Here is a 16,787-nt window from a genome sequence, read left to right on the forward strand (position 1 = left end):
AATGTGGCCCTGGACTTGACATTTCTTTCTCTTTTCTTTTTGTGTTGAAGTATCCTGGGTCATTCCGATGCTTATTGTCCACAGGTTATGCACTGAGATTCACTGGACTGGTTTGGGGACTTTCAAGAGTTTGTTGGAGTGGGGAGGAAGGGGTTGGGAAAGAGAGTAACGGTGCAGTCTAACACGGCCACATGCCACATGACCACATTTTGGTCTGTGACTGACCACATGCCCAACAGTGGTCCTGTAAGATTATAAGAAGCTGAGAAATTCCTATCGCCAAGTGAACTCATTGCTGATGAAGAAGCAAAAGGAAAGGAAACTGCAGAGGAAGCAAAAGAGCTCCCAAGGAAATTCACAATGAAGGATGCAGAAGGAGCTTTCAGAAGCCTCAAAAGGCTGCCTGAGAGGTATGCAAACAGGGGCTGGTGTTGTTGCGCAGTGGGTTAAGTTGCCACTTCCACGCCAGCGTTCCATTTCCAACTACTTCACTTCAGACCCAGATCTCTTCTAATAATCATAGGAAGGTAGTATATGATGGCCCAAGTGCTTGGGCTCCTACCACCATGTAGGAGACGGGGATGGCTTCTGGCTTCAGCCTGGCCCTGCACTGGCTACAGCAGCCATTTGGGGGGGAACCAGCAGATGAAAGATCTCTTTCTCTGTCCTTCTTCCTTTCCAATAAATAAATAATGCACGTTTTCTTTGAAAAGCATGTGAAAACATAAAGCCCAAGACTGAAAGTTCTCATTAATGGAGAGGAATATTCATGGTGCATTGTAGGTTTACAAGCAAATGAATGATGAAGCAAAGCAAACCTCCACAGGGATATTCCTGGACACATCCTCAACAAGAGCCTCAAGTTCCTTCAGGAAGTGTTGGGAAGAAGCCACTGTCACAGGAGATGACCACTGTGTGTCACTGCCCCTGAAGACCCTCTAGGGGGACAGGATGTGGAGATGGACGACAGTAATGGTGATGCTGCACCTGTGCAGGCCTAGGCTAAAGTGTACTTGCATCTCAGCTATTCATAAAAAGTTTAAAAAGTAAAATATATAAATAAATAACATGAAATACAGAAAAAAAGCTTCTAGAATAAAGATATAAAGAAGATATGTTTGTACAGTTGTATGGTGTGTTTTAAGTGTTCTCACACTAAGTCAAAAAGTTGTTTTTCAAACTTAAAAATTGGGGCTGAAGCTGTGGAGTAGAAGGTAAAACTCCTGCCTGGGATTCCAGAATCCCATCTGGGGGCCAGTTTGAGTCCTGGCTGCTCCACATTCAATCCAGCTACCTGCCAATGTGAAGATGACCCAAGTCCTTGGGCCCCTGCATCCGTGAAGGAGACCCAGAAGAAGCTCCTGGCTTCAGACTAAGCCCAGGTCTAGTCATTGTAGCCATCTGGGGACTGAATCAGCAGATGGAAGATTCTCTCTTTATGACTTTTAATTGAATAAAAATCTTTGGAAAAAAAAAAAGTAAAGCTCAAAACAGGTCACGTTGTCCAAAAAATAGATAAATAGAACTTAAAAATTTATAAAATAAATGTTACCCCTAAACAGTGCTCTGGCCTCAGAATCAGCCCTTAAGGCATTCGGATCTGGCTAAAAAGCCCATGAGAGCATTTCAGGCCTGGAAAAAGACATAACACTGTGGCAAAAAATGACCTACATGAAAGATCCCTGAGTGAGATCCCAGTGGGAAGAAAGGGCCATCAAAGAAGGAGGTAACTTTATCTGAAGAGGGGAGAGTACTTCTATTTTGCTTATGGCCCTGTCTAAATAATATCAGAGTTTGTGGACTCAAGAGACTTCCCTAGCCTTGGAAGCTTATGACAGGAGCCTTGGGTGATCACTGACGTCATAAAAAGAGTGTCAACTGTTAAATCAACAACAGGAGTCACTGTGCACTTGATCCCATGTAGGACCTCTGTCCTTAATGTGTTCTGCTATGAGAATTAACTGTAAAACTTGTCTTCAAACAGTACTTTATACTTTGTGAGTCTGTGTGGATGCAAACTTTTGAAATCTTTCTTTAGTATAGAGTTGATCTTCTGTATATAAAGATAATTAAAAATGAATCTTAATGAACAATGAGATGGGAAATGCAAAGGGAAGTGGACAGGAGTGGGGGTGGAAGGGTGGGTATGGGATGAAGAACCACTATATTCCAAAAGCTGAAACTATGAAATTTATATTTAGTAAATAAAAGCTTTTTTAAAAAAATTAAAAAATAAACATTACAGTAAGCTAAGGTTAATTTTATCATTGAAGAAAGAACATTTTTTTTTTTTTTGACAGGCAGAGTGGACAGTGAGAGAGAGAGACAGAGAGAAAGGTCTTCCTTTTCCGTTGGTTCACCTCCCAGTGGCCGCTATGGCCGGCGCACCACGCTGATCCGAAGGCAGGAGCCAGGTGCTTCTCCTGGTCTCCCATGTGGGTGCAGGGCCCAAGGACTTGGGCCATCCTCCACTGCACACCCGGGCCACAGCAGAGAGCTGGTCTGGAAGAGGGGCAACCAGGACAGAATCTGACGCCCCGACTGGGACTAGAACCCTGTGTACTGGCACTGCAGGCGGAGGATTAGCCTATTGAGCCGCAGCGCCGGCCAGAACACTTTTTTTTAAATGATTTTTTTATTTATCTGAAAGGCAGAGCCACAGAGAGGCAGAGGTGGTGGGGAGGAGGGTTCTTCCATCAGCTGTTTCACTCCCCAAATGGCTGCAATGGCTGGAGCTGTGCCAATCAGAAGCCAGGAGCCAGGAGCCTCCTCTGGGCCTCTCATGCCAGTGCAGGGACCCAAGGACCTGGGCCATCCTCCACTGCCTTCCTAGGCCACAGCAGAGAGCTGGATTGGAAGTGGAGCAGCCGGGACTCAAACCAGTGCCCACATAGGATGCCGGCACCACAGATGGCGGCTCCACCCGCTACGCCACAGTGCCGGCCTCAGAACACTTTTTAATAAATGGAGTATAGCCTAAGTGTGTAGCATGTTTAAAGTGTGCAGGAGAGCATGATAATGTCCTGGGCCTTCCCATTCTCTCAGCAGCTCACTCTGACTCACCCAGGGCAAGATCCAGTCCTAAAAGTTCCGTTCATGGTAAGTGCCCTATGCAGGCCACTTTCTTATATCTTTTATAGCATATTTTCTTAAAACTTTTTAAAAGTATTGATTGATTTTATTTGAAAGGCAGAGAGACAGAGACAAATAAGGAAGACAGAAATCTTACATCTACTGTTATTTTTTTTCCCCCCAAATGCCTGAAATAGCTGGGGCTTGACCAGGCTAAAGCCAGGATCTGGGCACTCAATCCAGATCTCCCAATTGGGTGCCAGAGACAAACCTACTTGAGCCATCACCTGCTGCCTCCCAGGAACCCAGAATCAGGAGCAGAGCTGAGATTTAAACCCAGGTACTCTGATAGAGGATGGCAAATACCTACCCCTAAATTATTTTTTAAAATTTAGCTATTTGTTTGACAGAGAGATAGAGAGAGAGAGACAAATACAAAGATAAAGGGAGACAGAAAGGGTGCTCCCATCTTCACTCCCCAAATGGTCACAATGACTGGGGCTGGGCTGGATCTGCACTGTACCATTTCTATATAGGGACATTTTCATAAACACAAAAATTTAATTCTTATGCTACAATTGTCTATAGAAATGTGCTATAAGGGCCAGCACTCTGGCTCACTTGGTTATCCTCCACCTTGTAGTGCCGGCATCCCATATGGGCGCCAGGTTCTAGTCCCGGTTGCTCCTCTTCCAGTCCCGCTCTCTGCTGTGGCCTGGGAGGGCAGCGGAGGATGGCCCACGTGCTTGGGCACCTGCACCCGCATGGGAGACCGGGAAGAAGCATCTGGCTTCTGGCTTTGGGTCGGCACAGCACCGGCTCTAGCGGCCATTTGCGGGGTGAACCAATGGAAGGAAGACCTTTCTCTCTGTCTCTCTCTCTCGCTGTCTATAACTCTACCTGTCAAATAAAAAAATTATATAGAAATGTGCTGTAGGTTTGTAGCTTAGGAGCAATAGACTCTACTGTACGGCCCAGGTATGTAGCAGACTATACCATCTCGATTGGTGTTAAGTATACTCTATGATGTTCACACAAGGTCAACATCATGTAACAGCACATTTCTCAGAATGTATGCTGTCGTCAACTGATGCATGACTGTTTCACAAAATTGCTTTAACGGCTGGCGCCGCGGCTCACTAGGCTAATCCTCCGCCTTGCGGCGCCGGCACACTGGGTTCTAGTCCCGGTCGGGGCACCGGATTCTGTCCCAGTTGCCCCTCTTCCAGGCCAGCTCTCTGCTGTGGCCCAGGAGTGCAGTGGAGGATGGCCCAAGTGCTTGGGCCTTGCACCCCATGGGAGACCAGAAGTATCTGGCTCCTGCCATCGGATCAGCACGGTGCGCCGGCCGCAGTGCGCCGGCCGTGGCGGCCATTGGAGGGTGAACCAACGGCAAAAGGAAGACCTTTCTCTCTGTATCTCTCTCTCTCTCACTGTCCACTCTGCCTGTCAAAAAAATAAAAATAAATAAATAAAAATAAATTGCTTTAATGCTCTGCAATGTTAAAGCCTAAAATTACAGGAAAGACTTGTATGTGTTAAGCTTTAGTTCTGGTCTGGACAGCCATGGATGCCAGAGCTTAGCTATCTTTATTAGGCACCATTACTACACTGGTCATGGCTTACCCTCCCCTAACTTCCTAGGATAAAGGCCATTTTGTCTTCTTGCTGCCTGGTCAATGATTCCAAATCTTGAAGGGTCTTGGACAAAATATAAGCTTTCTGGACCCAGTCTGCTAGGCAAGGGTCTGGGTCAACAAGGCGAGGGTGTTACAGAGGAGACAGTGCCTTGCAGACAAATGTGGTGGATGATGTGGTACCCAGATTTCTTCAGGACCAAGATCCTCCTCCCCGCAGCTGCTGGGAAGTGTGGCTGCAGAAGGCTCTAGGCTTAGGGAACGCTGTTGACTGAATGGAATGATTTAGCCCAAAGATAATGCCCTCTGCCTGGTGCAGCCCACTGTCACTTAGTCACTAGTCCCTTGAGGGAGCACAAATGCCCAGTTGAGGCTGCTTTTGCACATGCACTATCCAATTTCCCCTCTGCGCAGTCTTGCTTCCATCCCTCCAAGCTACTGTCCTCAGAACACTTCCCAGTAAACCTCCTGAACACACACACCTCAGTCAGGGGCTGTTTTCCAGGGGCTCGACCCAAGACACTGAACATAACCCTGTCAGGTTGTGACAGAGTCATGTCGCAGGCCTCTGCAGTTTGCTTCTGGGGTAATGCCGGGTGGTCACTTAATCTCTGTTTCCTTCATTGTCTACAATACACAATAATGTGAATACAGGCAACAATAATAACAATGCATTTGTGCTCTGCCAAGCTGTAATGAGAATTAAAGGAGATCATACATATATGCTGGAGTACTTTGTAAATAAAGCTACACAATATTGTCATTTAGATCTTACTATATATTACCACGCTATAATCAGGGAAGAGGGGAGGACAAGGTGGGAAGCATAATAATATAAGATTCAGCCGACACACTACATCCTACTTTATCTCAAAACAAAATAGAAAACCTGAAAGAAAGCCATGAGAAGAGACAAGCATCACTATCATGCCGAAACCAAAACAGAAGCCAGAACAATTCTTGTTCACTCTCATTTTCTATATGAAGACAACAACAGAGCAATTTCCACTATTCCGAAAATCTGAAATTCACATTATTACCCAATATGGCATACAATGCGTAATGGAATTCACTTAACATCTTTGAACAAGGAAACAAGTAAAAGAGTTGGGTATGCATGATGGGAAATTATCCACTGAAAGGGAAAAATAAAAAGAACATAAACTAAGCTTTAAAGCTTATTTAATTAGTTCTAGAAAGATAATTGAAAATTACCTTTTCTAAAACTATGAACTGCGTGGAAAATTACCAAATTATTGAAAAGAAAGCTGGATGAGACTTACAAATAAGGTCTGGTATTAATAGACTTGGAAGGAGTGGCCCACAGCTAACTTACTCTGACAGATGCTTTTATTATCAGCAAAAGTCCCAGAATGGTTAGGTCTGGACCTCAGTGAAGATCTAAGAGAGCTCCCAATTCAGCGATTCTCTGCTCTCACGGAAACCACAGTAGAATTGAAGAGGTAAGACAAACCCACATAAAATATCAACCAAACCCCTTTCCTTTCTTGCAATCTGAACACCAAATGAATTACAGATAGGCATTTAGGAATTAAAAATCAAGGGATGGGGGCCTGTGTTGTGGTGTAGTGGGTAAAGCCATGGCCTGCAACACCAGCATCTCATATGGGTGCTGGTTAGAAACGTGGCTGTTCCACTTCTGATCCAGCTCCCTGCTAATGGCCTGGGAAAAGCAGCAGAAGATAGCTCAAGTGTTTGGGTCCCTGCACCCATATGGGAGATTCGGAAGAGTCTTTTGGTGCCTGGCTTTGGCCTGGAACAGCTTCAGACTTTTAGGGAATGAACCAGTGGATGGAGGCTCGCTCTCTCTCGCCCTCTCTCTCTGTAACTCTGCCTTTCAAATAAATAAAATAAATCCTTAGAAAAAAAAATCAAGGGATACACCTGTGGGTTGGATTGCCCCAAGGACTTCATGTCACTTTCCTGTAATGGACAACTATAATATCAGGACCAAAGGAATTCACCCGAATGCCCCAAATAGAGAGAAGGCTCTGACCCCAAGATACTTGCCAAACTAAAATCAAGAGGACAACAGCTAGAGTGGGGTCAGTTTCACTTACTAAGTTCCCTGGCACTAGAGGCAGGAAAGGCAGATAAGGCACCTGCTTCAGGGTCAAACCAGAACAAAATGGGCCCTCAATGACAGACCAAAAGCATCTGTCAGAGTAAATTAGTTGGGGGCCACTGCTTCTGAGTCTATTAATACCAGACCATATTTGTGAGTCCTGCAGTTGTTTCGATGCCTGCCTCTGTGTCATTTTCCCACTGCCTTTCTTTTTCCCTACAGACACTGAATGTGTCTAAGAAACACAAAGAGCTCTCAGTGTGTCGGAGGGGTGGTAACCAAGACAGCTCTGTGGACCCAAATATTGAAGCTCTGTGAACCTTCGGACACCGTGAGTCTCCAGTAAAGTGCTCCAATTCCCAGGAGAAAACTGTGACTTATCCCAGGTTCATTCCTAGATCAGATATTTCTTAGGGCACAGGTCGGGTGAGGGGTGCCCTGCAGCACACACAGTATGGTCACTGGGAGGCCATCTAATGTGTTGGGGCTATTCCTGCATGAGGATCAAGTAAGTGACCCCAAATCGAGTTTATCACAATGTTTAAGACTCCATTCTTTTTTTCCTTCTTTCTTTCTTTCCCTCCCTCCCTCCCTTCCTTCCTTCTTTCCTTCCTTCCTTCCTTGAGACAGCGTATCATAGCAGAGTAGTTCAGAATGCAAGCTCTGGAGCCAGGTGCTTAACAACACTGCACCTTCTTCACCTGTCTAGATGACTAATTAGAGAATGGACATCAAAGGATTACAATGAGCAAAAAACTTAATCCACATAGTGAGCCTCAGCTTGTGCCAGTACATAATAAACACTCAATGAATTTAAGCTACCACTATTACTATTTCAGCTCCTCATCATCCTTTAGCCCAAACATAGTCTCCCATCCTCTTAGTAGGGTATTTCTTTCCTAGTCATTGATGAGAAATGTGTCATCTTAAATTGCCCCCCTCCCTTTTTAAAGATTTATTTATTTATTTGAAAGAGTTACACAAAGAGAAGGAGAGACAGCAAAAGAGAGGTCTTCCATCTGGTGGTTTACTCCCCAATTGACCTCAATAGCTGGAGCTGTGCCGATCCGACCTCAGGAGCCAGGAGCTTCTTCCAGGTCTCCCAGGCGGGTGCAGGGGCCCAAGGACTTGGGCCATCTTCTATTGCCTTCCCAGGCCATAGCAGAGAGCTGTATCTGAAGTGGGGCATCCAAGACTTGAACCAGCGCCCATATGGGATGCCAGCACTGCAGGTGGTGGATTTACCCGCTACATCACAGCACCAGCCCCAAATGCCTCCTCTCTAAATCTGGTTTCCTCCTATTAAACATATGTCTGCTTCTTCCCTCTTCTCCACTTCTCATTGTCATTGCCTGATTTTGTGTCTGTAATATCACAATAATCTCCACTTTGTCTCCCTAAGCCAACGTCACTCTCATCTATTCTTTTTCTTAAAATACATATCTGATATTATCCTTCACTCAGGGGCTTCTATAGGAAAAAATCCCAGCTCCTAGCTGGCACATGGGACTTTGTGATCTGGCCCTATCTGTCTCCCCAGCTTCATCCTCCAGCCCACTCCCAACCCTCTCCCTGTGCTCAAACTGACCATATTTCACCCCTCAGTTCTTTCCACTGGGGTGCCGTCCCCTCCATCCGCCTGACAATTCCTCCTCATAGATTAAGGTTTATTATTGAATCAATAAATACTTCCTACCACTTCTCAAAAGTCAAGCCTGTGCCTAGTTCAGGAATGTCAGCGATGATAACACATTTATTCCTTTCTTTCTCATAGGAAAAGTAACTTTCTCCAGGGAGAAATAATTATTGAAATTAACATAAAGTTGTCTCAAATTCAGCACAGGTTCCTTTACTAGTTGTGTCTCTTACAGGATGGGGGAAATTTTATATGCTTTGGCAACAAAGCCAAAAGCACCTCGGCAGATTTCAATCCCAACAGTAAATTGTGAAGCTAGATTTTCTCAGCTTGACTCACACAGCCATAATGTGTTAGGAAAGGCTGATTTGAACTATGGTAGTCTCCCCCGGCCAAAGGGGATACATTGTGAGAGCCCCAGAGGATACATGAAATTGAGTACAGTGTTGAACCCTGTATGTGCTATGTTTTGTTTCCTATACAGATGCTTTTCAGCTTACAATGGGGGTTACATCCTGATAAACTCATGGCAAGTCAAGAATATTGTTAGGTGGAAAACGTTTTTAACATACCCAACCTACCCAACATCCTGGCTTAGCAACGCACACACTGCTGAGCCTCAGTCATTTCCCTTTGATCGCCTGGCTGACTGGGAGCTGGGCTGATGGCTGCTGCTCAGCCTGGAGAGATAGGATCGTACGACCTGAAAGATCAAAATTCAAAGTTCAAAGTATGGTTTCTACAGGAAAGACCCATGTGTGGAAGACCCATGGCAAAGTCAAAATATTCCAAGTTGAACCATTGTTAAGATGGGGATCATCTCTATAGATGTGCCTATATCAGTTGATTTATATATTAGGTGCCATACAAGGATAACAATAATAATGAGCAATAAAATAGAACAATTATAATAATATACTGTAATAAAAACTTATGTGAATGTTGTCTCTCATAATATATGATTATTTCTGGAATTTTCCATGTAATACTTTTGGACCTTCACTGACCCAAAGTATCTGAGACCACAGAAAGAAAATACGGATTTGGGGTGTGTGTGGGGCACTATTATATAGACACTACTCAGGGGCTGGCACTGTGGTGCAGCAGGTAAAACCACTGCCTGCAGTGCCGGCATCCCATGTGGGTGCTGGTTTGAGTCCTGACTGGTCCACTTCCAATCCATCTCCCTGGTGATGCACCTGCCGCAGAAGATGGCCCAAGTACTTGGGCCCTTGCACTCATGTGGGAGACCTGGATGATGCTCCAGGCTTCTGGCTTTGGTCCTATCCAGCCACAGCCATTGCAGCCATTTGGTGAGTGAACAAGAGGAAGGATCTCTCTCTCTCTTTGTGTATGTGGATTCCCCTCCCCTCAACTCTTTCAAATAAATAATCGAATAAATCTAAAAAAAACCACTACTCAGAAATTTGCTTCAACGTAGTGTTAAGAAGTTATAGTTCGGCCGGCGCCGCGGCTCACTAGGCTAATCCTCTGCCTAGCGGCGCCGGCACACCGGGTTCTAGTCCCGGTTGGGGCGCCGGATTCTGTCCCAGTTGCCCCTCTTCCAGGCCAGCTCTCTGCTGTGGCCCGGGAGTGCAGTGGAGGATGGCCCAGGTGCTTGGGCCCTGCACCCCATGGGAGACCAGGAAAAGCACCTGGCTCCTGGCTCCTGCCATCGGATCAGCGCGGTGCGCCGGCCGCAGCGCGCCGGCTGCGGCGGCCACTGAAGGGTGAACCAACAGCAAAGGAAGACCTTTCTCTCTGTCTCTCTCTCTCACTGTCCACTCTGCCTGTCAAAAAAAAAAAAAAAAAAAAAAAAAAAAAAAAAAAAAGCAGTTATAGTTCATTAATTATTCACTCTGTTTTCAAAAGATATATAACTAAAAGTGTCTGTGATCATCCAGTGGTGATAATAATCTGGGCTTATTTTTACCTGGTTATTAAATAACAGGAAATACGGAGGCCAGTTCTGTGACATAGTGGGCTAAGCCTTCACCTGCAGCACTGGCATCCCTTGTGGGTGCCGGTTCACATTCTGGCTGCTCCTCTTCTGATCCAGTTCTATGATTATGGCCTGGAAGGCCAGCTCTCTGCTGTGGCCCAGGAGTGCAGTGGAGGATGGCCCAAGTGCTTGGGCCCTGCACCCACATGGGAGACCAGGATAAGCACCTGGCTCCTGCCTTTGGATCAGCGCGGTGCGCCGGCCGCGGCGGCGATTGGAGGGCGAACCGACGGCAAAAGGAAGACCTTTCTCTCTGTCTCTCTCTCTCACTGTCCACTCTGCCTGTCAAAAAAAAAAAAAAAAAAAAGGCCTGGGAAAGCAGTGGAAGATGGCCCAAGTGCTTGGGCCCCCACGCCCATATGGCAGATCTGGAGGAAGCTCCTGGCTCTTGGCTTTGGATCGGCCCAGCTGCAGCTGTTGCGGCCATTTGTGAAGTGAACCAGCAGGTGGAAGACCTTTCTCTCTGTCTCTCTCTGTCTGTAACTCTGTCTCTCAAATAAATAATCTTAATAATAGTAATAGGAAATATGGTTAATTCAAACAACTTGAAATCATGCCTCTCTAATTAATATATATTAAATCTGTTATGAAATGAAGAATAAGCTCTCTACAATTAGATGGCTAAACTTAAAACCCTCTTTGTTCCCCCAGCAATGACCCAGTCTATTCCAAATCACAGATCTGAGGAAATAACACTCAGGTTGGGACAGAGACTGTGCTGGGCATAGATAGATCATGGCGCTCACCTCATTATATTGGATTTTCCACTGTATTTGTTGGCCTTCCATGCATCTCTAAGGATCCTGTCCTTCCACGGCTGTATAACCAGAGCTCAGGGAGGAGCTAGCACAGAGAAGGTGCTTGGTAACTCTCTGGTTGGGGCTAGCTGTTTCTCTTCTCTCCTGTGTGCTGGATTAGTGCACAGCCACTTCCTACATCTGCTGCTCAGTTGCAGTGGGACCTGTCAGCTTAACCTTTCTAATTTCTCACCTCCAACTGGCATGGCATTTTGTGTGTGGTTTTAGCACTGCTTCAGGAAAGGCAAACTAACTGTCTGAAATACTTTCATCTCAGAGAGGGATTTATAATCATTTTGTTAAATGATATTTTGTTAAACGAGCATTTGTGCCATAAAGTGAAAGTAGAAAGACAGTTATTGAATAATGAAATTCACTTTCTTGTGGCAGTGGGCATTTAGCCTAGAAGATTAAGACACCTGTGTACCACATTCCAGTGCCTGGGTTCGATTCCCAGCTCCTGCTCCTGACTCCTGCGTTTCTGCCAAAGCAGCTGGCAGATTAAAGTAATTGTGTTCCTGCCACCACCGTGGGAGTCCTGGATTGAGTTCCTCTGGCTTTGACCCAGCCCAAACCATTGTGGGTGTCTGGGGAGTGAACCAGCAGATGGAAGTGCGCTCTCTCACTCTCACGCTCTCTCTCTCTCTCCCCCCCCCTTCCCTCTCTCTCTCCCCTCTCTCCCTCTCTTTCTCCCCACTCCCTTCCTCTTCCTCTGAAATTAAAAAATAAAAAATCCTTTTCTTGGGCGTCTACGGTAAAGCACGCGATCTCCATGGCTATCTTAGAGCAGCCCAAATGACCCTGGCTGATGTGTGGCCCAGACGGGAGCTCTAGGAAACTGAAAACTGGAATTGTCACTTGGGACAACCGCCTGCCCCAGTTTGGCTGTGCATACATTTCACATCTGTATTGTTATTTTAAAGACAGACGGAGCAAACCTCACGTTTCAAAAGTTACTTAAGGAAGTCTCACAATTAACAGAGCAGCCCTGTGACTCATTTTTGGAGACCCGTGTAGAAATAACAACTCCTCCCTTTGCTGAGAAACGGCTTCTGCACGGGCCGGCCTGCGCAGCGCGGGGAGAAGCGCGGCTCCTGGTGAGGGTCCTCTGGGCGCCGCCAGCCAGCGAATTCACTCCGGGGCAGCCTCTGCCTGCGTGCTCTGAGAAAGTCGCGAGCGCTTGCCAGGAACCGCCTCAGCGCTATCATTTGGTCCGCATTTCCTGGCTCCTGAGTCACGCTGTCAAGTTCAAGTCAAGAGGTCCTCATTCTGTTTTTGAGAAAGTGCACCCCACTAGGAAGTGAGCCGTTTTATCAGGCCGAAGTAATGCCCCCACTTTCACAAAAGTGGGGTGGGTGGATCCTTGCAGAAGGCAGACAACAGGTGTCTCTGAGAACAATGCCCACTAAATCCTCAGTCCCTCGCCTTGGAAAAACGAAATAAATAAGAACCAACAACAAGCCATTGCGCTCCGTACGAGAAACCCAGTGTGGCGTCCCTAAGGGCCAGGAAGCGAGGGGTGGACCAGGGCCAAACCCGAAAACCTGGGCCCAGCATCCTGTCGCCGGGCAAGTGAGCGTCCCCTCCCGCCCTCCTTGGGCCCACACTCCCAGCTCCCCGCGTTCGGGACAGAAAAGGAGACCCAGGCAGGAAGGAACGAACCTGGACCCGGGGCGACCGTGCGAGCTGAGAAGCCGCTCTCTTACCCGAGCGCCGGCTTCGCGCTGGGCGCCAGGACGCAGAGAAAACCTGTTGCGCGCCTCTCCGCGGCTCAGCTCTCGCCGCCTCCCACAGCCTCCGCTCCTCCCGCGCCAGAGGCTGGGCTCAGCCGCCGCCTCCCGAACTCCGAGCCGCCGAGGCCGCATCTGGGCGCCGCCGGCTCGGCCCCCGACACTTCGCAAGAGCCCACGGCTGGGATCGAGGCCCCGCCCCGGGACGACAGCGCGGAGGCGCCGCGTCCACCAGCTGCCCGCGCGCAGGTTCCCGCCCCGCCCGCTGCCGGTGCGCTCCGGGCTGCCCGGAACCTGGGGCTCGCGCGCGCCTGCGGTGCGCCGCCGGGCGCTCCCGTGAGGTCGGGGTAATTGGCCACCCGAAGCCATCATCTGTCCCCCGCCTTCCTCTGGGCCCCTGCGGGAAGCGCCGGACTTTCCCGGGGAAACCCCGCGGCTCTGGTGACATTTGCAGCAGGGTGCGTTTCCGTGGCGAGGACGCTTGAAGCGAATTCTGAGCGTGGGTGTGGCCGCCAGAGGACGGCTGAGACGAGGCTGCAGGTCACACGATGGCTGGGCACTGGCTTTCCAGAACCCACGCCGACCGGCACCCTTCAAACCTTTGCCAACGCCAGTTTGAGTTCATTCATTCACTGAGGAGCCAGAGACACGACCATGGCCAAAATATTGCCAAGCCTCTGACGTCTTTGTGGGAATAGGGAAGCAGATACAGTGCGTATGTATTGTGGAAGGCGGTGGGAAGAGCCTTGAAGACCGAGGCTGAGACTTAAAGGTAAGAATAGTGTTCATTAAACACACACACACACACACACAATAAATAAGGGCCAGCGCTGTGGCACAGCGGGTTAGCTGCCTGCAGCACCGGCATCCCATATGGATACTGGTTGGTGCTCCAGCTGCTCCACTTCCTATCCAGCTCCCTGCTAAGGCACCTGGGAAAGCAGCTGAAGATGGCACAAGTCCTTGAGTTCCTGCACCTACGTGGGAGACCCAGGTGAAGCTCTGGGCTCCTGACTTCAGACCGGCCCAGCTCTGGCCAGTGCAGCCATTTGGAGAGTGAACCAGCAGATGGAAGCTAGTGCGCTCGCTCGCGTGCTCTCTCTCTCTCTCTCTTCCTCCCCCTCTCAAATAAATGGAAGGAAGGAAGGAAGAAAGGAAGGGAGGGAGGGAGGGAGGGGAAAGGAAGAAAGGAAGGAAGGGAGGGACGGAGGAAGGGAGGGAAAGAAAGAGAGACACAAACAAACCAAACTCCCACAAAGATGGGAGAATGTAAAAAAAAAAAGAGAAGCAACCAAAGGCCAAAGCTTGAATGGTTTGAGCAAGAAATTAACAAACATCATTTAAAGATGGCACATTTCTGAGAATTGCCTTAATAGTTGATGTGCTGTTTGTGCAAAAATCAAAGGATACTTACACAAACCCATGAAGCAGTCTCCTATTCAGCCGGTCTGTTGTACAGCGACTGTGGTATATGGGGTCTGTCCTTAGCCCAATGGTCCTTACATAGGTGTGACGGTAGTATTGGAGTAAAGCCCAAGATAAATATATATCTATGAGTCCACATTAGTATACATGAATGATCCCACAAGTAAGTGCAAGAGAAGAGACAAACCCCCCAAATAAAACTGCAAACAGTTTATGTAGGTGGTCCGTAGTCACAGAAGAGAAGCACCAACTCTCCACGACTCTCCACTCTGTTAGTGTAAGCTGTGCTTAGTGATGTTCCTCTTAAAAAAAAAAAAAAAGTATAGCCAGGACAGGGGAGAAGAGCATAGCTTCACAGTGGTGCTCAAGGTCGACATCAGCCAGCTTAAATCATACTAGTGTTATGTACCCTTGATATGATGGTATGAAAATGGCACCTTCCCTCTGGGGCCTTCCTCCCCAAAACCCATCATCACAGTCTCTTGAGAAAACTATCCACCAATTGAAATAGCCAGGCCTCCCACAAAATACCTGACCAATACTCAAAGCAGTCAGGATCATCAAACACAAGGAAGGCTGAAAAACTGCTGCTGCCTACAGGAGCCTCTGGAGACATGAACGAGAAACAGTGTGATATTCTGTGGAGTCCTGAGACAGAAAAAGGATATTAGCCGAAAACTAAAGGAATCTGAACAAAGTATGGCTTTTGCTAGTAGTAAAGTATCTAGGAGTGTTCATTAGTTGTGGTGACTGTAATGCAAAGAACCTTACTGCATTGTGTCCTCGTCCTGAGGGTATGTGTGAGCGTGAACTTACAGACGGGCTTGTTAGGTAGAGCAGATTTCAAAGCAGGGAAGTATTCAGGATGTGGCATTGGTGTTAATGGCCACTCTGTACATTTTAGTGAGAATCAGTAGTCAAAGGGAATAATGTAAGACAACAACAAGGGAGCCTGGGAACAGAGTTGATGGGATCTCTGCACTATCTTTGTGATTTCTCTGTAAGTCTAAAACTGTTCTTTAAAAATTACAGTTTTTTTTTTTTAAAGCAAAATAAGAGGGATGAAAGGTGCTGTCATTTTGAAAAACAGGTTTATTACAAAGACTTCTAAGATAACAAAACCACTGAGGAAGGAAAGCAAATGTGGACTGTTGAGGTGGATTCTTTCTGAGAGGAGGAGCGTGGTGGGGGAAAGAGGTGCGGAGTCACCACACAGACCATGGGAGTTGGGTGAAAGCAGGCCTGAGGCAAGCAGCCTGCAGACTCATTTATTTCAGTTGCTACAGCAGCTTATATAGCCAAGGCAGCCAATCCAGTCAAGGCGCGGTCTATGCCCTAACCAATCACACCCTGTTGCCAGGCAGTTTCCGAAGCCATCCAATTATAGCCTGTTGCCAGGCAGGTTCCATTGCCATGTGGTTTCTGAAACCATCCAATCACAGCCTGTTGCCAGGCAGGCTCCATTGCCATGTGGTTTCTGAAACCATCCAATCACAGCCTGTTGCCAGGCAGTTTCTTTTGCCAGCAACCATCTTGGCATGGCCTTCTCATTCTACCACAGTGGACATTTTGATTCAGACCATTTCCAATCAAGGCAGGTGCAGATGTAAGGCCTCTGGAGGCAAAGTATGCTTGGCTTGGGGAAATGTCAATGTGGGCAGAACAGAGGGAGATGGGGAACAGTGATGGTGGTGGTCCTGGGGTCAGAAACAGAGCATGCAAGTCTTTGGTGGTCAGGGTAGTCTTTAAATTTTACTTGATTAAGATGGGAAGACATAGAAGAATTTTAAGCAGAGGAACAACATGATGTGATATAGACAGATTTACATCAGATACATCTATATACATTAGAAACATCTATATACATTTAATACATCTATATGCATTAGATTATCTGTCTGTCTGTCTATCTATCTATCTATCTATCTATCTATCTATCTATCATGTTTCCTTCCAGTTGGTTTTGTTTCTCTGGAGAAACCCAGTTCCACAGTAGTGAAGCTGATGAGAGGTAGCCACATTCTGGGTTACATTCACGAAGACAGACTGGTAGGACTTGCTGATTAATTGGATTTAGGACATGAATCAGGAGTAAGGAAGAGTCAAGGATTTTACTCGGAAAATGGGTTCCTTATGCCAGTGGGGAAGACTGCCTGAAGCATAAGATTTCTGGGATTGAGAGTTCTTTTTGGACAATTTATGTTTGGAGTTTTCAGGTTGTCGAGAATGATGATCTAAATTTGGAAGTCATCAGCATGTAGACAGTAGGCAGAAAAAAATTGAGAAATCTGAGTCCTGGAGCACTCCAAAGTTCAGAAGTCAGAAAAATAAATAATTAAGGACAATGAGAACATACGATAAGTGAGGTAGGAAATCCAGTGAGAGAGAATGGTATCCAAGGC

General features: G+C 47.1%; 1 protein-coding gene across 3 annotated transcripts in view; it reads right to left on the reverse strand.

The window, feature by feature from the left end:
- STX11 (syntaxin 11) overlaps window positions 1-13,119 on the reverse strand; it is a 40,182-nt gene extending 27,063 nt beyond the window's left edge. Inside the window, exons 1-2 of one of the 3 annotated variants that reach the window (XM_070073474.1) lie at window positions 12,937-13,076; window positions 9,013-9,134 (exon numbers count right to left, since the gene is read on the reverse strand). In XM_070073474.1, coding sequence (XP_069929575.1) covers window positions 9,013-9,019 — 7 coding nt within the window. In that variant the 5' untranslated portion in view covers window positions 9,020-9,134; window positions 12,937-13,076. Of the gene's footprint in view, window positions 1-9,012; window positions 9,135-12,892 lie in introns of all 3 variants that reach the window. The other 2 variants (XM_008263600.4, XM_008263598.4) reach the window with 2 other exon arrangements.
- Window positions 13,120-16,787: the final 3,668 nt, after the last annotated feature.

The sequence above is a fragment of the Oryctolagus cuniculus genome, chromosome 5 (assembly GCF_964237555.1).
Source record: "Oryctolagus cuniculus chromosome 5, mOryCun1.1, whole genome shotgun sequence".
Taxonomy (NCBI): domain Eukaryota; kingdom Metazoa; phylum Chordata; class Mammalia; order Lagomorpha; family Leporidae; genus Oryctolagus; species Oryctolagus cuniculus.